Below are 24,149 nucleotides of genomic sequence, written 5' to 3' on the forward strand. Positions count from 1 at the left end.
GACTATGGAGATGTCGACCAAACTAAAATCTGAATGAACACATATCTTACTCGTAGGGAAAAACAGTGAACCAAGAAAAAGTATTGTTTGCGTTTGTGGTATGAAATCCAAAAAGCAAACAAACAAACAAAAAAAACAGTGTGTGAATGACAGAAATCTCTAAAATCAAAGCTTTTCCGGTAAAATTTCCAGCAAGGCCAGCAGACCATTTCTCCTCTCCCAAAATCACTTGAGGCTCAAAGTGCCAAGTCAAAAGTCAAACAATATGAAATGACTCTATTGCACTGTGACGTGGCTGCAAAAGCAACCCTCACATTTCTGTCTTTCTTTAAACCCCGCCCCCCCCCACTGTTTTCCAGTGAAAGTTAAAACCATCACTTTTGCAAGTTAACATATCTTACATTATATCAACCTCTTTATTTTTAAATCAAAGTGTCAGTGTTCTATTTTAAATAAGTTGATAATTATGAAAGGTGTGTGCCCGTGCGGTATGTGACACATCAGTGCCAATACATCATGGGATATTTCTCAATTTCTTACACCTCTCCTACTCCTTCAAGCAGGCTTTCCAGTGCAGGTCAAAGAGCACAATGGGGCAGTAGTACTCTTGTGTTCATACTTATGACAAATGATCTATTAATGCAATTCCTAAAACAGAAAGCAAAGAAACTGAATTTGAAACCAACATGAAAAGTGCCCAAAATGAACTGTAAAAACCAACAAGAATGAGTGAAAGCATAAAGTAGAACAGAAACAGGTGCGGGCACACCAGCACAGAGGTCACTCCTTGCGAGTCAGTTCTCTGTCTGTGCTTTTTCCCCCTCTTTTGTTTTTATTTGTTAATGTAAAACTGTTCTGTTTGAAGAAAGCGTCCACAAGCCCACCTATCCCCTCCACTGTCTACTAGGTCTGCTGTGAGCAGTGGAAGATGGCAGGTTTTTTTTTTTTAGAGATTCTAAAGTTCAAACTGGTCATTCGTGGATGCACCCAGAGTTTGTAACCAGCTCCTCCTTATTCGGCTTTGCGTTTAGTTTTGTTTTTTGCCTGCAGTCAGATAAACACTTCCAAGTGGAAGCAAATCAGAATGGCATCAACTGCCACAGCTCAGTTATTCCTCCTATTCACGAATATCCTAGCAGTACCAAATCCTGGAACACCCTCAAGAAGCATGGTTACAGTTTAACCTCCTCCACTCTAGGCACAGTCATTAAGAAGTGCTGACACACAATGCGGTTTAGCACAGAGAAATACAACAGTCTCCCAGCAGTCCCTTCCACAGCCAAGGCAAGGACAGGGCATGGTATGATAGGGCGGGTGGAAGGAAAGGGGCTGTTGGGTGGTAGTGGGAGGCATGCCCTGGGTAGAGCTTTGGTTAGCCAACTGGCTAGGTTCAGCTAGCCGTGGCACGAGCCATCAGGTCCTCCAAAGCCTTGTCCTGATCGTTGTTGTGGACTAGCAGCACCTCTTTGATGGTATCCCGCTCAAATCCCATTTCACCAAATCTTGACATCAGCTCAAGAAACTGCAATGCCTAGGAAGAGTGAAAAATATGTTGAAATTACATTGTTGTTGTTCTTATTGTATTCTTAAACCTTTTTAGCCTCTCAGGTCCACTGACAGTTTTTCCTCATCTTTTTGAGATGTATATTTGGTCGTACAAACCTTTTCTTCTGAGCACTGGTACATCTCTAAACATTCCTCCACTGCACTTTCATCAAAGCCACGTTCACACAGACGACCGTGGACAAATAGATAGTCCAGTACCTTGGACAGACAATAAGTAAATGTTTATTATGTGTGAAGTAAAACAAAAACTAATTCAAATACGCACATAAAAGACAACTTTAATAGCAATGTGGTACTAATAGGTTTTGTAAGTTTTTACAGTGAACCGAAATAACATCATATTAAAGTTCTTACTCTGTAATTCCTGCTCTGTGAGCCTATCATCTCACATTACTGAGTCACAATTCTACCTCATTACTCAAACTTCACCAGGTCAATGTAGATCACTTATACCAGTTATACCACATTTACTCATAATTTTCATAATCATCTAACCATGGACAAACATTGTATCATTGGTTTTAAGTATTTCATACTAGCTCTACACAACCTGATCTATTGCCTTAACTTTTCACAAAAAGAGTGAGTGGAGTGCAAAACATTTATTTTAATACATGTGCACACTGACAAAAACATATAGACAAAACGAAGTGCTAAGCACCAGGCAGCAAATAGGTTATGAATCCAAATTTGTGCACGTTGGAGTAGGAGGGAGTCACACCTGCTCCACATTCTGCCCTTGTCTTTGCATGGCCCGCAGGACGCCTTCATAAGAGTAGCCCATGCCCACAAGCGTCTCCACACACTGACGCTCGCTGGGAGTCATGCTGAGGAGGGCTCCACCACACGGTAGACCAGCAGATCCTGACCCTAGAATGGCCTAATGGCGGTGGGGGCAAAAGCATGAATATCAATACAGCTCAAAGAACTGTTTTTAACCATCCCTTGATATGCGCTTTTAATATTTTTATGTATCAAACATGTCGAGTCTTCATGAAGGGGAATCTATGTTTTCTACTTGCACAGTCAGCCCGCACGCAGTGTATGGTTTTGGGACCAAAGACAAAGCAAAGTTTGGGCATTTTTTAAATTTTTAATTCTGCAGGTTTTTTTTAATATGGCACAGAAGCATTGAAATTTTGTAACATGATAAGTTAACATCTAAAGTGCATGGTAGACTATTTAATACACCTAAAGCGAAAAGAATTTCCCATAGAGCCATATTATTATTTTATTTTATTTTTTTAAAAACGAAAAAATAGACTTCACCTTGCATAAAAATAAATAGGAGACTTGCATAGTTTCACTGTTGCAGAGTAGAGCTCTGCAGCGTGCTCACAACACTTGTGTACGCTCTTGCCTGGTTAACCAAGTTTCATTATTATAGTGGAAGTTGCAGCTGAAGTGTTCAATGTATACACTGAATTATACTCACAGGCTTTGGTGTACCACTCTTGGTGTGGCTGGCTAGCTCAGGAGCAACAATAACCTGGGCCTTGGGCATGGTTGGTGGGCTGCCATTGGGCAGGTTCTGTCGGGGAGCAGGAACGGTGGTGGGGAGAGGAGTGTATCTCAGTGGTTCTGGGTCACCAGAATCAGAGAGCTTGGGGAAAGTCAGAGAGCGAATGTTACAAGGGCGATCGTCTGTGTCAAATGCTGCTCTTCCAGGATGCCCAACTCTGTCCATGTCTAGCAAGGCAACCAACCCGTTGGGTTTGTGGGCAAAGCCTGGTTTGGATGAGAGGCTGGTGTTGATGCTGGGTGGGGATGGGCTGTTTCCACGTGATGTTGGCCCTAGCTGAGAAATCTCTGGTGGGGAAACAGAAGGAGGATGCTGTGGCTGAGGTTGAGCTTGAGGTTGAGGCTGACTCTGGAGGATGTTTCTCAGTTCCTCCTTATCGTCTAAAGTTTTGAGTTCCAGCTTGTCAAAGGGATCTTCTTCCCGCTCAAAATCAGCTAAATTGAGGCTGTGTAGCTGAGGAGTGCTGGGTTGGGTGTTCCGGTGGTCAAAGCTTCGAGCAGGCAGCGGAGTGAGGATGGCATTATGGCTCAGCCCTGCAAGAACAGGGTTCAGCGCTGGTGGTGGAAGGTCCTGGTCCTCTGCAGCAGACTGGAGTTTCTTCCCTCCACCACCATCAACCTCCTGGGCCTTGGCCAAACGCTTCCTGCTCTCTGCCTCCTGCTTGGCTGCAGCCTCTTCTGCTCTGGCTTCTGCCGCTCTGGCCTCAGCCAGTTCTGCCCCCCAGCGCACACTACGTTTCTCGAGAGAAAAGTCATACTGTGGAAAAGAAGAATGATAGGTGTTAAGGGGTGAACAGGACACAAAGTAAAAGAGAAAATATTTACTGTATTAAATTGAGAATAACAGTAACACAAATGATTTCCTCGCATCTCATCTTCAACTACCAAAAATGATGTGCAGAGCTGCATTTATGCCACAGCTAACATCTGTGGGAAAAAACCCACCTTTGTGTCCGCCAATGCAGAGCCGAAGTCTGGCAAAGAGAAACCAACAGGCAGACCCACTTTGGCTGGACAACGGAATTTATCATTTATCTTGAAGGGAACATCATCAAGATAGCTGATGGGTCCTGTGCACATTAAAAAACAAGGAGAAAGTAAGTATACTTTACAGAAAGCACACTGCAGATAAAGGCACCAACAGAGCTAACAGTAAGACAACAAAGTACTAAAAATAAGTCCTTGCCATTGTTGTATGCATCTGAGCCAGACTTCCTTGCAGCCATTTAGAGTCTGAAAACAGAAATAAGCATGCTGGTTACTGGTCAGTGAGAGTACCGTGAATTTTTTTTTTTAAATTTAGTGATAAAAGAGAGCAAAGGGTTATAAGCTATAGGCTACCATATTTTAAAATGTTGTGCCACTATGAAACCAGCACAAAGTAGACTTCCACAGCCTTTCTTCCACCAGTTTGCCAACATATGTAATATTTTGTCTAATATGGGATATTTGCACTAAAGTATGTTGTTTTGAGAAATGCCAATTTGACATGTCTAATTAAAGCACAAGAGAAATAACATGCCTTCATACTGTAGTGCAATTCCTTTTAGATTGGAAATAGCTTTATTTGCCTTTGTGCATTATGTTGCCCAGTATCTTCAAGTTATATAATCCTGTTATTTGGTAATGCTGTGCAACAAAGCCTGACATTATGGACACAGACGTTACTGTTTTCAAATCTGCGAAACAGAGAACTTTGATCTGTGAGCTGGTGTGCAGACCAGCTTCCAGCAGAAAATATTTTGAAGCCGATTTAATTAACTTTGAAGTGCTCTGTGTTTTTAAAAGAAAGAGCATTTCAGATTTCCTCAGGCTAAAGTGGACACAAACACTGTATCACCTGGTTTACTGACACACTAGGATAATTTACCTGGCACTTCCTGAATAAATGAAAATGAACACCCAAGTCTACAGATGTTTACATGTTTTAGTTCCGTGTCACTTCCAAACAACTGAGACAAATCAATCATGATCACAAGACATCTCGTGATTGGGGTGCATCTATTTTATCAGATGTCTTAAGTACGAAGACGTTAGCTTAGTAGCGCCACAATAATTGGTAGGGTGTAGTAGTTGGTGATAACGTTATATAACAAAACACCGAGTCAATTGGTCCTCTATCTACTTTCACAAATGATCTTATAACGATTTCCTTCTGGCTCTGGTATAATGTTTCTGCTTCAAACCACGATTAGAGTTAAAACATATTAGATATTATAAATCACACGATTATAGTCATTTATAATATCGCAGACAGCGGTGGCTGACTCATGAAGGTAAATAAGTTTGAGTAACTTAACTGCGAAGCTAAAACGAGAACGAAAGCACCGCGATAATAGTCGAAAACACATTTTCAGACAGCGATGAGTTAAACCAGACTATTGCAATAGTCCCATCTTACACGTATGTGTCATAAAATATTCCCCCAAGTACGATATATTCGTAAGCTAGTGGCACTAAAGTTATGATAGCCTTAGCTTCAAGCTAAGCCAGTCTACACTCTTAGGGTACTTCCAGCTCAGCGCACTAACAGTTTCACAGTGACGGTGATAGTTAAACAAGCCAGCGTCGGATATAGCAGTAGTTTACTCGACATTTTAGGACTCTAAAAGCCAAATTATTTAACTCGCTGACAGTCACCACTAGATAGTGGCTAACTATCTTGGTGGAATGTCATTAAACCTTTTTTCGGCGGCTCCCTTATTTACACGGGGTCGCCACGACGAAAGATCCGCATATTTTGATTTGGCAGACACTAGATGCCCTTTCTGACGCATCCCAAAAGGGATGCATGTCTCCACCTCGACTCGAACCATATAACCGTCGGACGTTAGGCGAATATGTAAACCACTATTCATGCTAATAAGCTTAGCTTCGCCAGTGGCCTGTTTGTTATGTGGCCGGACAGGACAGGCTGCTGCCTGTGCTGCCACCGCCCCTGACATTAAACCGAGCTCATAGAAAAGAACATGCCGCTCTCACCAGTATCTGCTCCGTCTTGTTCTTTCAAAATCCAAACGACGCTTTATATCGCTGCCACTCCAATTTAAGCTAATCTCCGATTCGGTTTTATTTATACTGAAACCTCTTTCCTGCTTCAGCGTAGGTCGCCATCTTGATTTGTCAACCTCCCCTCCACTGGTTCCTGTCTGACGTCACTCGGATGCACGGCACAACGGCAGGCACGCGAACACAAAATCTGTTGATTTAAACTACACAAAATGAGTATTTTAATAAACAGTCACAGCCAGGTTATAGAATAACAATGTTGAGTGGTTGCTATATTATCGCAATGCTTATTTGACGTATGGCTATGGAAAGATTAAATATCAATTTAAGTCAGGGCTGGACTGGGACAAAAAAATCGGCTAGAGACCGGCCCACCAGGTATTATAGGAAAAGCCATAAAGCCTTTGAATGAAACAAAAGCTGTCGTGACAGTGATGTACACTGTCTTGTGTATGTAGAGGTGGCCCCATGATCGGAAGGTCGGGGGTTCGATTCCCCTGAACAGCTACCCTGAGGTACCCCTGAGCAAGGTACCATCCCTACACACTGCTCCCTGGGCGCCCAATGGCTGCCCACTGCTTCACTGAATGGGTTAAATGCAGAGAGGAATTTCTCCACAGGGATCAATAAAGTACATTTTCTTTCTATTAAAAGCTAGACATTTTAAATGAGAATAAGAAAGAAAAGTATTTCTTTGTGCCCCCTTTCCCTGTTACTGCCCTACCTGGCCCCCTGGCAAAACTTTGCTAGACCCACTCCTGCACAGTTACCAGCTGTAAGCTATGTAGAAAAGGATCCTGGTGTTATTTGTCTCTCAGAAACAGTTCATAACTTCCCTTCAACTCATTCATGTCACCTAAAAGGTAAAGCTGTTTCTCCATCACCTGTTCAGCAATGAAGATTCAGTAAGGACATCTCCTGGTTTCATCTTCATGTTTCCCTCTCACCACATATCCAAACCAATATCAGGACCAGCAGCTTTACAGCTGTGGCACCACCAAGCATCAGCTGACACTAGAAATTAATATTAAATAAATTCTAACAACAGCTGATCAAGCTTAAACGTGCTGCTGTTGTTTAGCGCGACATCCGCTGGTTTCTTCTTATTGGCACAAAGTGGGAGATAAACAAACAAGAGAGACGGGACTTGTGACAGAAAAGCCGATCAGCTGATCATTGATCAGTTTCATGATTGAAGTAGCAACAGGAGAGGGAGGGGAGAGAATGAGCGAAGAAGAGGCAGCTGTGCAGCGTAATGACAGAATAACTCCAGCTTTGTGTCTTTTTCCATTCTAGCTGAAGTACAGGACAAACTGCGTTCCTTTTCAGCTCAATAAGAAACGCCTAATATTTTCTCTCAATACGGGACATTCTGTTTATTACAGGACGGTTGGTAACTCTACTAACTAACCTTATGAATAAAATAAAGTTCACTATCAGTAACATCATAGCACCCACCCAGCGTTTTATTATTTTTCCTACCGATGAAGACCTCCACCATGGTCATTCCTACTATGCCAATGAAAATCAAGTAATAGATAAGCTTTTAAAAGATATTAGATGTTTTTTCCAATATCATCTAATATAGAAATATCCTTTTTTTTTTAAATAATATAATTTTACTTTTGTTATTATTATTACTATTATTATTATTATTATTATTATTATTAGTAGTAGTAGTAGTAGTAGTAGTATTTGCAGTGGGTCCATGATAAAAAAGAAAAAAGAATTAAAACACAGTCTGAACAATGAGCTACCAGAACTTATTCTGTAATTTTACACATTTATGTCTTACAATTTAAGTCCAAAGTGTCGTGCTGACTGGTTTTGTTTGCTACAGCAGCACTATTTTTATCATGTACAAAATTGAGATATACTGTTCAAACTGCACTTCTTTTCTTATATTGATATATTCCAGATATTAAATGTACAATTAAACCTGTTTGCACTGATTGAAAGGGGGATTTCACTGCTCCTTCTCACTTGAGATCAAAGTAAGAGTCATATGGCCCACAATGTACAGTAAGTGACATCTGTGTTGTAGATGCTCTGAGAATTGCCAGTGAAGGAAACTGATTGAAAAAAAAAACACTAATTGTGATCTCGTCAATATATACACCCCAACTAACCAAATACTTTATATGACATTCTTATAAGTAATAATATATGGGGATATAGTTAAGGACAGGAAGTAGACGTAGGTTTAATGAAAATTACAATAATGTCAATAATGTCTGAGATCTAATATTAATGCCCGTATGTATGTGTGAGGACTTCACGCTGCAGATATTTAGTATTAAGAAAGAGAGCGAGGGAGCTTAGACAAATAATGTAACCAACTTACATAAAAAATAATAACATATTATTAAAATATGTTTTACAAATATGTATTTTTGGAATCTAAAACATAAAAATGTCACGCGAACGAACATGTAAAATAACATCGAGTGCGCGCACGTCACGTTCAGATACGCGCTTTACGTTCTGCAGACACGCGCAATGATAGCCGGAAGCATAGATGGGAGGAAAATAAAAATCGATTAAATCCACTGTAATTCGCGAGTATAAACCTCTCACTTACTGTCCTTTTAGCGACCGCGGGCTCGAAATTTTCAGTCTTTTACACTGTAACTGTGCCGGAGAGACGACAAAGAGCAGAAAATCTGCTCTATTTGAACGAAGTTGCTCGGTAGGGGTTTAGCTGACGTGTGGAGAAGTTGAGACTGCCAGTGAGCAGATAAACAAACATAAACAAGCAGAGATCAGCTGGGCGCCTGTCCGAACCGAACCAGCAGCACGGAGAGATGGCAGGGAGAGCCAGAGTCCTGTTTTAAAGCCAAGAATGATCCGCAGGAGACCGTGACTTACACTGATATTTGCTCCATGTCAACTGTCAACACTGGCACACAAAGAATTTCGGAAACACAACACGAGGAGCAGCCATAGGCTTTAGCAGGGGAAAAAAGCCACTGCTATTGTCACTGTCTCTTTGTCAAGGCACAGCCAGGTTAGCATGGACAGCCAATGAGTTTATCCTGCAGGGCTCAGCTATAAGGAAGCGAACACAGTGCAAGGAGACAGAGGTAAACACTTTCTGTTAACTTTGCTTTTTTCCCCCACTATAATGGGCCTGCGAGCCAAACCACTGACATAATCAGGCTTTGCAGGCCACAAATCCTGAATGTTTATGAGCTGTTTTTGTGTGTGCCTGGTTTTTTTGTTGTTGTTTTTTTACATGTAGGGTTTAATTTCACAGCGTTTTGCTTTTCCTATCGTTTTTGTTAGAAAGACTCCTGTTAATGAAAGCAAAGCTAAGACACTGCAGCTGTTTTCTGAGTCAAACTGGTCATGATATTAAAAATGCATGAAAAGTGAGTAGAGTCCTGACAGTGTCATTAAACTCGTAATATTTCTGTCCACTCCACAATTCCTGCTTCCTCTCACTGATCTGTGCGGCTAACTGTTGTCAAGAAGTGTGGAAAAGAACATGGCCCACCAGTCAACCCCTAGTTCCCAGAAGGCCCTCATGATGGAGCTGAAGTCTCTGCAGGAGCAGCCAGTGGAAGGCTTCCGCATCACTCTGGTGGAGGAGTCTGACCTCTACAACTGGGAAGTGGCCATCTTTGGTCCCCCGAATACCCTGTATGAGGGAGGCTACTTCAAGGTGGGACAATCACTTCCAGTACACATATTATGTGAAGTCATGCTTACTTAAAGAGTTCATATGAAGCTATTCATTAGCGAACAAACACATACAATAAATATGTTTAGGGACCAAATATATTATCGGCTAGAATTTCTTTGTAATATAATATATGTCAGGGCATGCTACAATTCTTAACACAGCTTTGTAGTTTAGCCTCCTACTAAAATCTGTACAAACTCAAACTTTCAAACTAGATCTTTTTCACTTCTTGAAGCTGTAATTGAAACGTGGTTTGCCTCTAATGGGCGAGGAATTTTTAGGCTTTATATTATATTTTATTCATTTTCAGTCGTTCTGTCCTGTCCTTCTCCTCGGCCAGCCCTCACCCAGCCCTCACCCACCTCACTGTAAGATGGTTGTGCTTGCTATTTTTAGCTACGAGACTGATATAAATGGCACCTGAGTACAGAGAGAGAAGGGACATGATTAGATTCATTATATTTTTTTCTTTGAATATGTTGCATATTCGGTGAAACATTTAGAAAATGTAGCATAAAGAGCACCTGCTTTCAGCTTGGTGCTACGCAGATGATGCTGTAGCCTAGTGGGAATGGAAGGATAAGACAGAGCAGGTATTGCTGTAGTATACTCTTTTAACTGGCATGTCTTTAGCCACAAAAATTTGAGGAACATCAGCACTAACAAATGTCAGGATTAGATGCCACAAGTAAGAGTGAACTCTGGGCTGGTTTTCCAGTCTATGTGATAGCTAGCAAACAGGAAATGTGGACTTCCCTTTTTTTTAAGGGACATGTATACTACTCGTTTGTTGAATACTTTGGCAGCCAGTGCCTAATGACATTAATAAATTACTTGTTTAGTCTTGTAAATGCCCGACTGGTGGGTGGTGCAGCTGACCTTCATTTAATGAAAAACTGGTGAAAGTGAATTGTAGTACAATTCAGGTGTTTCAGTGTAACTTTGTTTTTACTGCCTGGTTCCTGCAGCCTACACCATACACAATCATGCTTTTGTACAGGGATGAGATATTTTGGGATATCTTCAGTGTCCCCTGTAATTATACTGAGAGTAAAGTGAAAGGTGTTTGGATTTAAAGTCAAGCAACAGCTTTCAATCATTCCCCAGAATTCTCTGTGTTGTGTTGATTGCCCTCACTTTAAGGTATACAAAAGTAATTTTAGGATAGACTATGTGATGCAGACAGAAAAATAAATAAAACCCAGAAATCCAGACGAGCTCAAAGTGATAAAAAGAGAAAGATGCCCATGAAGGCAACTACATGTTAGACTTTACTGTTACTTTGACACCAATCTGTTAACTTGTGTTTGCACATTTAAAAAGAAATGTTGCTTCAGCGACTGATACTAAGCAGTGGAACTCATGCCAGTGTGTCATGACGTCTACGTGTTTAATGTCACACAGTTGCAGTAATTTAGTAACTAGCTGTGGAGTAATGATAGTCCTATCAGACGGGCAAGCAGTTCAGTGAGAGTTAGGGCGGAGCTACACACACCCAAGCCTGCCATCCTTTTTCTCTGATAATACTTTGGAAAGAAAGAGCCAGAAGCACCTGATGTTGTGTCACAGTGAAATTAATTAGGAACCGATGACAATATAGGGTGATTCACAGTCTAATTGTTGGTACGGCTGGATGTGTAACTATTTCTCTGATGTGATGTGGTTTAAAATATGACGGTAAAGGAAGCAACTTTGTGGCTGACTGAAACCCCGTGTCCAAAAAGAAGTTAGGATGCTCTTTAAAATGTAAATAAAAACAGGAACTTAAAGGGTTTCAGCTGCTAAACTTTGTATATTTTTTTCATAATGCCCCAAATGCCAGTTTAACACCCTTCTAAAAGTTAGGCTGTGGCGTTACAACAACATAACTTTGGCGTTTGACCTGCTTAAATAAGCAAGACCTTTCATATGTATTGCTCCATAGAATATCAATATTTTACATGTTTTCACAAGAGTCCGGTAGCACCTGAGTACAATAGTACTGCTTTCATAGGAATTAATAGCAGTCAGGTGCTACTGATGAAATGCTTTTTATTAACTGATCATCGGAAAGTGTGGCCATCTCTATAAAAGCAAGATTTCTTTGCAGTTTGCAGATCAGCCCAGCAAATTCACCCCAGGTCAGACTGTGTAATGCTCAAACATGAAACCCAAGAACTACATCTCAGATTCTACAGACTTCGGTTAACATGTTAAATGTTAATGTTCATGACAGCACAATTAGAATAATACTGAACAAGTATGTCTTTTTTTGGAAGGGTCGTCAGGCGAAAGCCTCTTCTTTCTAAAAAGAAATTGGAAGTTTGGAAAGCTGCATCATAGGTCAATGTCCTCTGAATATTTTATTTATTAACCTTTATTTAACCAGGAAGATCCCATTGAGATTAAAAAGCTCTTTTTCAAGGGAGACCTGGCCAAGATAGGCAGCAGCAGATGTCTCACAGTTACAGAAATTACTCAAACACAGGCAGTAACAACACACATGCAACAATAAGTGAAAGAATACAAATAAAATAAAAAATAAAATTCAAATAAAAATAAAAAAGTCAGTTAATAGATGAGACCAAGTTGACACGTGTGGCCATAATGAACAGCACCATGTCTGCAGAAAGGCAGACATGTGATACCAACTATAAAGAACGGTGGTGGAGTAGTGGTGATTTGAGCTGGCTTTACAGCCACAGAACCTGAGCAGCTGGGCACCTTGCAGACATGGAGTTGGCTGTGAGCTTCTCTGTATACAAACATGTTCTAGAGTTAAATGCGAGGCCTTCTGCCTGACAATGGGACAGTGATCCCAAGCACAGCAACAAATCTGTACCACAATGGATGAAAAAGAAAAGGATCGAGGTGTTGCAATGCCGTCGCAAATGAACTTAGGCAACGATGCAAAGAGTGGGCCATAATTTTTTAAATATATTTTTTTATTTACTTTATATGTGTGTATGAATTGTCCCCATAGCAACTTAAATCTACTGTCAACATCTACTTAATGTAGCTTTTTGTTTCCTTTGTCCTACTTTTTGGTGAACATTGATAATTATAATTTATTATTGCACAAATAAAAATACACACATGTGCAGTTTAATTGGATAGTGGGGTTTTTTCACATTCCAGATGCTTTCTCCTTGAAGTTAAGACCCCAGTAATCTTAAATGGCTGAAGCTTAGTTACAAGTAACTGAAGTCAGACTTCTGTTTGTTCTTTCAGGCTCACATCAAGTTCCCAGTTGACTACCCATACTCCCCACCAACCTTTCGCTTCCTCACCAAGATGTGGCACCCCAACATCTATGAGGTTTGTCCTGAAGGATCTTAATGCTTTCGTGTTTGCAGTTTGGCATTTATTTCCTTTTTAAAATGGATTTGTTTAAAGACGCTGCCGCGTTTGTGTTTTCCTGACAAATGTTCCTTTATGTCTTCAGAATGGAGATGTGTGCATCTCGATCTTACACCCCCCTGTTGACGATCCTCAGAGTGGGGAGCTGCCCTCTGAAAGGTGGAACCCCACCCAGAATGTCAGGTAATTTCTCAGCAAACCTTCTGGTCCAAGTTCACCTTCACTAATTTTACACCTTTAGGCCTGTTGATAAGTCTTGGGGGTGTCTTGCATGTACAAGCATGAAAAGAATTGTTTAGAGCATACTGTAACACCGGTGGGAGCTGTGTGAAGCCTGACATACTACCTCAAGTGATGTCAGTTTACAGTTGTTTTAATACTGCATGTTTGAACATGAAGAATTCAGCGGCGGGGACGAGTTAGACAGGCATGAACCCACTAGACCCCTCAGTTTCTGATTTCTGCCAAAAACTAGCAGATCGAGTCTAAAAATGCTGCTGCTAGGAACAGCTAGCTGTGGTTCAGTTTCCTTTTGGCTAAATTAGACATTTTTTGTGGCACAAAAATTGGATCTAGGTCTTATTTAATTTTCATAAATGAAATTAAGAATTGGATATAATTATCTTCTACCATTTCTTTGTTCTGTATTCTATCTGTAGCGGTAGACACCACTGTAGGGTAGGTTTCTGAATTTCTTCTAAATTTAGCATATCAGCAAGAAACACAGAGTTGCATTAAAGTGCCGAGTCTGTGTTTGAAAACTTGAGCAGATTGGGTGTAGAATGTAATTGAGCCACGAGGGGAAAGAGGTGAGGTAACACCTCTCTCCGAGCTGGGATACAGCTTCTGAGGTTTCAAAAAGCTCGTGTAGAGGTTTTCTTTCATATGACGACGACATCTGATATTACAGTGTCCTCATTTCGACTCTCTGTGTGTGTGTGTGTGGCATGTGTGTGTACGTGCTGGTAATCAGGACCATCCTGCTTAGTGTGATCTCTCTGCTCAACGAGCCAAACACCTTCTCCCCAGCCAATGTGGATGCCTCAGTTATGTTTCGCAAATGGAGGGACAGCAAAGGCAAGGACAAGGAGTATGCAGAGATTATCAGGTACAAATGAACACACTCTTACCAGTGTGTGTAGTTACTTTGAAGAAATGTATTTTATGCAACATGGAGAAAAAAAATAATAATACACCTCCTCCACGTTTGCTCACAGGAAGCAAGTGATGTCAACAGCAGCAGAGGCGGAGCGCGACGGCGTCAAAGTGCCCACCACGCTGGCCGAGTACTGCATCCAAACCCGGGTTCCTTCTCAGGACCGCAGTTCAGACCTTCTCTATGACGACCTCTACGACGACGACATGGAAGAGGAGGACGAGGAGGAGGACGAGAGCGAGATGGAGTCTGTAGGTGAAGCCGGGGGAATCGGCGCCGTGGAGGACTGCGGGACGTCCACCAGATGTTACGACAACCAGGACGACTCTGGCAACGAAGACTCGTGATGATCTGGATGATAACTTCTTCCTGCCAACTCCACCACCCTTCTTCTTTTTTCTGTGTGTGTATGTGTGTGTATGTGTGCACATGTATATTTGCACATACAATGGGGTCAAAAGTCTACTGCCAAAAAAAAAAAAATCTTTCATCATTTATTAAACTAATACAAGCGTTGGGTCAAATGCAATTCCTTTGATGCTGTTACGTAACTTTTCAGCAAAACGTTGTAGGTAGTGTTCTCGCTGAAAGCAGAATTTGACGTTTCCACCGTTTGCCTTAATTACAGCTCGCACTCTGTGTGGCAACGAACGTTTTATTACTCCAGCACTGTTTGAGAGTGTCCTGAAGGTGTTTATTGATTTGAAAACATGTTTCACATTTTTAAAATGTGCCATGGAAGAGTTTGAGGGTCTGGCCTTTTCCTCATTACCATAAACCACAAAGATGGCGTGCTTCTGCAGACTTGAACATTAGAGTGTTTCTTTATTGTTAGCATGTGTTCAATCGCATCCAAGTCACAAAGTAGATTATGCCTCGCTGTATTACAATCTCATTTAGACAGTTGCTCATATTACCTTACTTTAAGTTATTTGGTTGTGGTTAAGTTTAGCCTTCAGCCATTAAATTTCAGTGTTGTCTTGCTAAACCAGTCATTTTGTTTTAGAAAGAGTAAGTTGTTGAAGTCACACCTTGGTTTTAGGAAAATCAGTTTAGCCAACAGCAGCAATGACATAATAAATATTACGGTGTAGTAGGTGTACACATATATTTGAATCCTACTAGATACACGGTAAAACAAAATCTTCCAGTATATCAATATTTCCTGCTGCACATCTCCTAAAGCTAAAAGAACTCTTTGATTTTGAATAAGTAAGTAAGCAAATTGTCTTAGCTTTGATAAATGATGAAAACAAATAGTCCTTGTGGTGGTCTCTTGAACTCCGCTGTCACTGGCCAGCCCCATGACGGATTGTTTGGTTTTGGGTTGGAAGAAAAGTTGGATCTATCCACTGTGTCTGTCCTTGTTGCTGTTTTTATGTGTTTATTTGACCGACACATTCTTCACTTGTATTTTCTCAGAAGGCTCACACAGGCTGGTTAATGGACACTTACCCCTTTGGCTCATTAACCAGTCGATGAGTTGGCCGGCTCGTCACGTCACAGTCGTTCATTCTGCCCCCCCCCCCCAGCAGAATATCTCTGTCCCAAACGCTAGCCTGTTCGACTTTGATGCAATCAACCTGAACGTGCAAACGCAGGCTCTGGCGTTCCACCTTCTTGGATACACCTTCAGTAGTACCCTCATTTTCCGGCAAAGCAGCGTTATTTCATTAAGGGTGTGTGGGGGGGGGGGGGAGTGTTCTCGTATCGCCTCCCGCACCTCTCTCTGCCTCGTAAACCTCAGGGCCTCAGACTTTCACTGAGAGAGAAAAAGCAAAGAGAATCTTAAGACACACCTGCTCCTCACCTCCGCCTCCTTTTCTTTATATCTCACTTGGTCTCATTAGAGGGCTAAGATTGCTCTGAAAGTTTCCGATCCCTCTTCAAGCATTTACACATCACTGAATGTTATTGTTAGTGCAGACTGGCGTCCGTTAAGTCATTCTGTTTTCGGTAGGGTAAAGAAAATCAAAATGCATCTCTTTCTCCCCAATGCAATGCTCGCATTACGTTGCGATAGATGTGAAAATCTTCTCTTTTTTTGTGCCCTGTGACTCCCAATTGATGCTTCAATGCAACTTAGTGAAAACTGGATGTTGTTACTGTGCTACACCACATCCAGAGTCTTGTTTATCGACAGGGACAAAGATCAACATGCAGCTTAGATACACATTTGCATTTGAATGAATACGACACTGATTGCCTGTTATCCCCGTGTGTGTATATTTACATTTACTATTCATATTGACTATGATGTCAGGGTTTTCCTTTGTTTCAGTAGTCCAGTTGATGAACCATTCAGTTTGTAGGCACTTTGTTCAAGTGCTGTTTCTGGAGGCGTGAATCATCTGAGGATTTGACTGATTTAAGAAAAAAGAAAAAAAAACACACACATTTTGAGTATTAAGCTTTTGAACACACTGAACAGCATCATTGTGCCGCATCGAGTAAACCATGCATTTTGAGCTATGTTTTAAGAACCTGTTGCTCATTGAACACAGTGGAGCACTGGGGTTGTGACTCCAATGGATGGATTTTATGCCAAGGAAAACAAGTCCAGCCCCACATTCATTCATTTTAAAGACTATGGACGAATGGATGCATGTAATGGATTTAATGCAGAGTGAGTAGACTCTTAGAGACATACCTTTTTGGATTTTAATGTGAAGCCAAAGGAGTGAAGTATTGTCTCCTGGCCTTGTGCTTTGGAGGTTTGCAAAGACTGGATTCTGTTGAGAACGGCGACAAACAAAATTCACTCCTAAAAGACTGAATGGATTTGATACCAAGCCACGAGAGGAGGTGGAAATATGATTGAGATTCTGGACTTCTTCTTGTTGTGATCACCATTTTTGCCCATCACCACGTAGAAAGAAGTAAGCTCAGTAGTAAACAATGGAAAGTACAAATCTCACGTGTGTCTGCTAAAGAGAGAGCTGAACATTTTGGGAAATGCATGCTTTCTGATGCTGAAGATTGATATGAGAACGTCTAAATTTTGGATTGTAATCAAAGGTTATTAATTATTACTTTTGTTTATTTAACAAAACGTCTTTAAGAAATGTAAAAATGAACTGTTATATCAATCTTCTAGTCTCAGTCTCAGCACAAAAAACAAATAATTGCATTTCCTAAAATGTCACGAATGCTTTAAAGCCAGGTTTTTGCCTTTCACCCAAAATTTAGAAATCTGAATTCACATTAGAGAAATAAATAGATCTAGTGTAGCCCTTTTGGTAGCAATTTGATGATGAATTTAATCAGCTTCAGTATTAGAACTCTCCACTTCTTAAATAAAACATATGCCTTCTTTTTATCCTGAGGGGAGGTGGAGAAATGCTAAGAAGGCCGCGGACTATTAATGCTAAAGATGAAGAAACAAAAAAAAAGAGAAAAGATTAAATAAAATGAGTCGCAATCCATAATTTTAACATGTTATTCCACACACAGTTGCATAGAAAACTGAATGAAATCATTTACTTTGTTTATTCTCTGTGTGTGAGTGTGAATCACAAGCGTGTATTTTCTAAAGTGTGGGTGGACACAGTGAGGTCATCCTGAGACATTCGCATGGTCCCACACTCTGCTGATTGAGCTGTCCACAATGGTACCACAGTCTGTCCACACCTAATGATGTTTATGCTGTCCTTGTCGGTTTCATCTTATTTCATTTTTTCCCATCATTTTGTTTGTGAGGATGCAAATGTCACTCAGTTTATATTGTTAAAAAAAAGAAAGAAAAGAACATGACGTTGTTGGGTTGTTTGCAATATGGCTCAGATATCTGTTGCTGCTAAGCCCACATGTCATGAAAAATGGACAACACAGCAAGTTTGATTTTTGACTAAAATTAGGAGTGATATGCAAATGGATAGTAATGGTGGTTCAGTTTGAAAATCATAAGAAATAAAACAGTATGTCATCAAAGCCTATTGAAAGGATTTTCACCAGTGTTGAGCTCTACAGGATTTTTGCCTTTGTGCTTGACATCAATGTATAATAATCAGATTGGTAAAAATGGATTTCATTCTCATTAGTTACATGTAGTTCCAACATACATTTACAATAAGGTTTGTGGTGTACCCACAGTCACAAGGGTATAGTTTTTAGCAAGATGTGTTACTGTAGGATTTCTCTTTCCCTTCTTCGTTTACAATAATAGATATCTCAAGGGATTTTCATAGTAACGTAAAGATCCTCCACTTTTAGAGAGAGAAAACCCAAACACAATTCTCTATGAGCAGCACTTGGCAAAAGTGGGGAAGAAAAACTCCCCTTTCACAGGATGAGATCTCCAGCAGAACCAGGCGCAGTGAGGGGCAGACATCTGCTTTGACTGTTTGTGTATGAGGTGAAATGGGGGGGGGGGGGAATAGTGAGAGACCAAAGTCAAAAACAAGGACTAAACAAACTGAGAAAGTGGATAAAAGTTAACTAAAAAGAGGGAGTAGGGGAGAGGTCCCCTTCTCATGATGAGAACTCTCCCATTAGTCTGAGGCTAAAGCAGCATTACTAAGGGATAGTTCAGATCATTTGACCCAGTCCTCTACAAACGTTATTGAAAAGGGAAGTTTTAAGCCTCATCTTAAAAGTACAGAGGGTGTCTCTACTCTGTGTCTCCTGAATCCAAACTGGGAGCTGGTTCCACAGGAGAGGAGCCTGAGAGTTGAAGACTTGGCCTCTTATTCTAGTTTTAGAAACTCTACGAATCACAAGTATGCCTGCAGTCGAGCCTGCTCATTCCAGACTTTGTACCCAAGGATATGGATTAAAAAATCTTCAAGGATTTTAAACTCGATATCTTTCTTATATCACCCGTTCAGTCCCTGGGTTTTCCCAATTTATATGTGTAAAGAAGTAAGTCTAGAGACAAAGCTGGTGAGGGCCATCACTATGGCTAAGGTGACAAAGATACTAAAACAACTGCTGGATGACTGTGCCACTGGGTGGCTGGAATTCACCCTGACTTCCTCAAGGTTCATGATGTTTTGCGGCTTTGTTGGTTAAATCTCTTCTGCATAGTCTTTATGGAAGTCTGGAGCAGTGACTCTGGATTAGCAGACTGGGGCGGTGATACGGGGATTCCTGTAACTATTCTTGTAACTGTGTGTGGTACATTTACATGGGAATCACACTTTTCAGCTCACCTGGAAAGGTCTTGCCAGTGTACTGAGGCGGTGGGTCCCTCTGTTAGAGTGTACTTGGAGAGGGCATATAACTGCGTCCTTTGGAGTGTCCGGGTGCTTAGGGAGAATGGTGCACCTGGCTCATTGTCATATTCAGTCCCTGTACAACCATCACAAAAGCATGGCTCATATTGCCAGTAGTAACACTCTTCCCAAGAGCATCTGCACCTGGAGCTGTTGAAGGAATTGAATTATCTTGGCTCTCCTTCACGAGTGAGGAGTGGAGTGGAAGATAAATACGGTTTTGCGGTGTTGGTAGTGATGAGGGTCTTATACTGGAAAGTGAAGCTGTCAATTTACCAGTCTATCTATCTACAGCCATGAGCTCCTGCTAGTGACCAAAAGAATAAGATCACAGAAACAAGCAGTAGATGTGAGTTTCATCTGAAGTGTGTTTGGGCTCAGCCGTAGAGATCGAGTGAGGAGTCATTTGGAAGTAGAGCTGCTACTTTTCTTTATCAAAAACAGCTCACTGAGGTGATTCGGTGTTCTGACGAGGATGTCTCCAGGGCACCTTGTAGTGAGGTGTTTTTGTCATAGAACACCAGGAAGATACCTCGGGGAAGATCCAGGACACGCTGGAAAGACTACATGCCTCGGGTGAGTTGGTGGTTTTGCCACTGAAGAGATCCAAGGCGTGGCTGCAGAGGGGGGTTCTGGATTACTGTGCGAGATGATATTAGGAAGCACCATAGCATAAAAAGAAGCTAAAAAAGTAGCATACTTCACTGTTAATGTTTACTCGTGAGGGTAATTTCAAATCCATTAGTCGGCTTTTAATATTTGTTGGAAGAGCTTGTAATCTCTTGACAGACATAAAAAAATTATTACTGACTTACCTTTTTGTAAATATTATATTTTCTAGTATATTAAGGTAGATGTATCGGTGTTTCAGTGACCTCCACTTACATGATCACTGCCGTTGCCCATTTGTGTCTTCATAATGACAGATGACAGGTAATTAAAACCATAAGCGCTCCCATTCTGCTTCTTGAGTTGAAGGCACACATTTTTTTTCCTCAAAAACTCTCATTTTATCCTTTCAAGCAAAGGCATAGTCCTCTATCGTGAAATCCAGAGCAGACTGTCTAACTGTACTTATATAAAAGAGCAGCAGTACCCAAGAAAAGGATGATGTTTATTCTCACCATTTGCTTCTGAGCAAATAAATGTATTTAGATCCAAAGATGTTGTTTTTTTAACTGTTATATTTAATGTAGAACTTTTCCTCGTGACAATGATGATGTTAGTTATCTGTTGCAGCTTTTGATATCAAATGTGCAGCTTTAGGAAAAAAAAATGTTTGTCCCCACCATGTGGCAGCATCTGCTGTTTACAGTTTATTTTTATCATTAGTGTTTCACTTGACTGTTCTATTATTAGCCCAGTATCCCCTTGCATCTTTGTAATGCATGTTTAAAAAAGAGAAAAAACAAAACAATCCATTCAGAAATGATGTAAAGCTGAGTAAGTATCAAAGGTAGGAGAAAACCTTCGTGTTGGTCTAAATTTAATTCAAACTGGAGACAGACCGAAAAAAAATGACCAAAAAAAACCCAGCTGTAATGCACAAACCTGCAATACAGCTTATTTACAATCATAAACGCATCATTTGTGCATTTAATCCTAGCATTCAACTGTTGATTTTATTTTCTCTCTGATTTTTTGTGACTTAAGGGAGTCTTTCTCTTACATAAGGTTCTGGAAAGTATTTAAAGAAAGACAAGGCAGGGAAAGTCAGACTCATTCAGTTAAAGGAATTAGGAGCAGTGCTTTCAAAACAGATGCTCTTCCAGAAAATGGTACGATCCCACATACCAGCAGGAAGTTACTTCCCATTTATGATCTTCTCCTCTGTGACACATCATTGTTTGTCCTGACATGCCTCTAGGTGTCTGTGTGCTGCTCTCAGTGTGTCCTGCAGGTCTTTGTACCGGGCCAGAGTGCAGGCTTCCTCTAGCTGGGCCCAGCGGTAATCCTGGTGCTCATCAGACAAAGTCACAGCAGTCCCCGGGTCCTTCAGCTCAGCCAACCAGTACAGCACCTCTTTGGGTTTGCCACGCACCTCATAGTGCAACTCCTGAACAAAGCCTTTTATCACTTTCAGGTGCTCTGCCCCAAGCCCCGCCTCCTCCTTGGTCTCTCTCAGTGCTGTGGTGAGGTCATCCTCACCTGGGTCCACATGACCTTATGGTGAATTTATTAGGGGGGAAAAAAGACTCATTAACGTGTAATTTTCTGTAATGAAGAAAAAATCAATCTAGTGTTTCTTAAACACACCTTTCGGTGGCGTCCAGTGGTGTTCCCCATAAGATGTCTGCAGAAGGAGATACTCGATGTTGCCTGGAGGAGGGATGCGGCCGACTAGACGGCGAAATATGATAAAGCCACAAGCTCGGAGTACCATCTTCCTGTTAAAGCAACTTATACACAAACACAATTCCTCTGTTATTGTGTGTTTGCTTTCCAGAAAACTAAGGACTTTATTGGATGATGACAACATTTTATAACTGCAGATATAGAACAAATTTAAAGTGTCAAACCACAAACTCATGCATCCTGCACTCAACTAAAATATAACATTTCTTTCAACAGTGCCTTAATAAAAGTCCAGTGCTAGTCATTTTTTGTTGTTTATGCATCATGTTTTGCATTTGTTACATAAATGTGTATTTTACAGATAAGGTGCACATGCCCACAAATATTAACATAGACAAATGTACATATACTCACAGGCCACTTTGTTAAGTACACTTGCTCAACTGTATTAATCCAAATATTTAATAAGCCAATCACGTGGCCACAACTTTAAGGTCAAGACGACTTAGTGAAGTTCAAAGTACGTGTCAGAATAGGTGATTTAAGTGGCTTTTCATGGCTGTTGGTTCCAGTTGGGATGGTTTAAGTATTTCAGAAACTGCTGATCTACTGAGATTTTGCCACAAGGCCATCTCTACGGTTCACAGAGAATGGCCTGAAACACAGAAAATACGCTGTGAGTGGCAGTTCACTGCTTGACTATACTATGCTGATGCCAGAGTTCAGAGGAATGGCCAGACTGCTTTGAGCTGACAGGAGGGACTCAAATACCTGTTCATTACAACCAATGTATGCAGAGGAGCATTTCTTAATCCACAGCATGTCAAACCTTGAAGCAGGAACAAGAAACTGAAACAACAATTTACACGGTCTCACCAAACTTGAACAATAGAAGATGGTCGTAAAAATGTTGCCAGGTCTGATGAGTGTCGATTTCTACTGCAACATTTGAATGGTAGGGTCAGAATTTTATGTAAATAAGATGAAAGCATGGATCCAACCATACATCAGGCTGGTGGTGATGGTGTAATGGTGTGGGAATTATTATCTTGCCACACTTTGGCCTCTTGGTACCAATTTTAACTTCACAGCCTGCATGTCATTCCTTTTAAGACCACTGTGTACCCATCTCTTGATGGCTGCTTCCAGGAGGATATTGTGCCATATCACAAACTTCAAATGATCTCAAACTGGTTTCTTGAGCACGACAAGTTTTAAGCCAGGCTATTCCCTGTATTTGAATGGCCAAAAAAGCTCCTTTGGGATATGCTGGAACAGGAGATTAACATTATATTGACATGCTGTCATATCAATATGTACCATAACCCATAGAAGAATTAAGGCAGTCCTGAAAACCAAAGGGGGTTCAATCCAGTACTAGCAAATTGTGTATATCGCTTTTTGTTAGTTAGTTACGGCAAAGATTAATGATGGGTACATTTATTATTGTACATGTGGTACTAAGTCCTGTGAAAATAGTTATAAACACTCTAAACCAGCTCAGTGCAGGTTTTGAAATGTAGCTTTGCGGGAAGACTAATTCTTTTATATATTTATTTTAAAATCAAGCGACAGTTAAAGACTAATTCTATACCAGATTCTATGGATTTATTTTGTAAAACACAGTCGCGACGATTAAATATTTACTGACGGAAAGAAATGTGTTAGTATTTACAGCACACGGTTAGCTAGCTTTCAAATCGGATGTGAAGCCTAATATGAGCTTCAACCGCCGCTTTTATGGTGGATGTTTCTGCTCCACCGGACGCACTGCTGATCTTCACCTCATGCTCACACACTGCACGAGGCCATTATAAGTCAATTATTTTCAAGAAATCAGCGCAAACTACTTACAGTGAATGATTTGACAAGGAAGAGAGAGCGGAGCGCCGAGAAAATACTCCGGGCACTCTGCAAAGAATGACACAGATAGTTCCGGTTTGTAGAACAAAAATTATCAAATCAAGTCTAAACCAATCAATAAATATAAAAAGTATTCTATTATTGGCTTATATAACGTATGTTAATATAGCATTACATCACTAAATTATTCCTGTTAGCATATATTCTGTTGTCTCTATAATATAATGTCACTATGCAAACCGGTTATTAAGTCTATAATAATGTATTGTGCATAATGCATATATGTAAAATATATCATTATATGTTTCTTTCACATGAAAAAAAAAATCTCTTACCAATAACGTCAGCTGTAGAATCAAAACACTAGTATAAAAGCCAGTTTTGATTAAAAAAAAATAATTTATCTCCTAATTTTATAAAGCTACTTTCCACCACCGGTACAGCTCGTTTTACTTATGATAATTCATCTTGAATTATGTTAATTTTGAGGTGAATCCCAAAG

The 24,149-nt window shown here is 40.6% G+C and overlaps 3 protein-coding genes across 5 annotated transcripts; 1 reads left to right on the forward strand and 2 right to left on the reverse strand.

Annotated features, from left to right (window-relative positions):
• Positions 1-401: 401 nt before the first annotated feature.
• ubap1 (ubiquitin associated protein 1) lies at positions 402-6,238 on the reverse strand. Of its 2 annotated transcripts, XM_026168549.2 has the most exons (7): positions 6,070-6,238; positions 4,274-4,320; positions 4,033-4,157; positions 3,002-3,844; positions 2,288-2,446; positions 1,663-1,764; positions 402-1,531 (listed from the first exon to the last, which is right to left on the reverse strand). In XM_026168549.2, exons 2-7 carry the CDS (start codon positions 4,311-4,313, stop codon positions 1,391-1,393), a joined length of 1,410 nt encoding a protein of 469 aa, XP_026024334.1. In that variant the 5' UTR covers positions 4,314-4,320; positions 6,070-6,238; the 3' UTR covers positions 402-1,390. The 2 variants fall into 2 exon arrangements, with proteins under 2 accessions (XP_026024334.1, XP_080158082.1); XM_080301956.1 differs by lacking the exon at positions 2,288-2,446.
• A 2,318-nt stretch (positions 6,239-8,556) lies between these two features.
• On the forward strand, positions 8,557-15,633 carry ube2r2 (ubiquitin-conjugating enzyme E2R 2). Of its 2 annotated transcripts, none has more exons than XM_026168551.2 (6): positions 8,557-9,179; positions 9,568-9,760; positions 12,992-13,078; positions 13,206-13,303; positions 14,094-14,228; positions 14,338-15,633. In XM_026168551.2, the coding sequence occupies exons 2-6, from the start codon at positions 9,584-9,586 to the stop codon at positions 14,621-14,623; spliced, it is 783 nt and encodes a 260-aa protein (XP_026024336.1). In that variant the 5' UTR covers positions 8,557-9,179; positions 9,568-9,583; the 3' UTR covers positions 14,624-15,633. The 2 variants fall into 2 exon arrangements, with proteins under 2 accessions (XP_026024336.1, XP_026024337.1); XM_026168552.2 differs by having other exon boundaries at positions 8,563-9,179; positions 9,571-9,760; positions 14,338-14,805.
• Positions 15,634-20,958: 5,325 nt separating this feature from the next.
• Positions 20,959-23,743, reverse strand: nudt2 (nudix (nucleoside diphosphate linked moiety X)-type motif 2). The gene is made up of 3 exons (XM_026168555.2): positions 23,639-23,743; positions 21,746-21,888; positions 20,959-21,652 (listed from the first exon to the last, which is right to left on the reverse strand). Exons 2-3 carry the CDS (start codon positions 21,870-21,872, stop codon positions 21,330-21,332), a joined length of 450 nt encoding a protein of 149 aa, XP_026024340.1. The 5' UTR covers positions 21,873-21,888; positions 23,639-23,743; the 3' UTR covers positions 20,959-21,329.
• Between the last annotated feature and the right edge of the window lie 406 nt (positions 23,744-24,149).

The sequence above is a fragment of the Astatotilapia calliptera genome, chromosome 5 (genome assembly GCF_964374335.1).
Source record: "Astatotilapia calliptera chromosome 5, fAstCal68.1, whole genome shotgun sequence".
NCBI classification, from domain to species: domain Eukaryota; kingdom Metazoa; phylum Chordata; class Actinopteri; order Cichliformes; family Cichlidae; genus Astatotilapia; species Astatotilapia calliptera.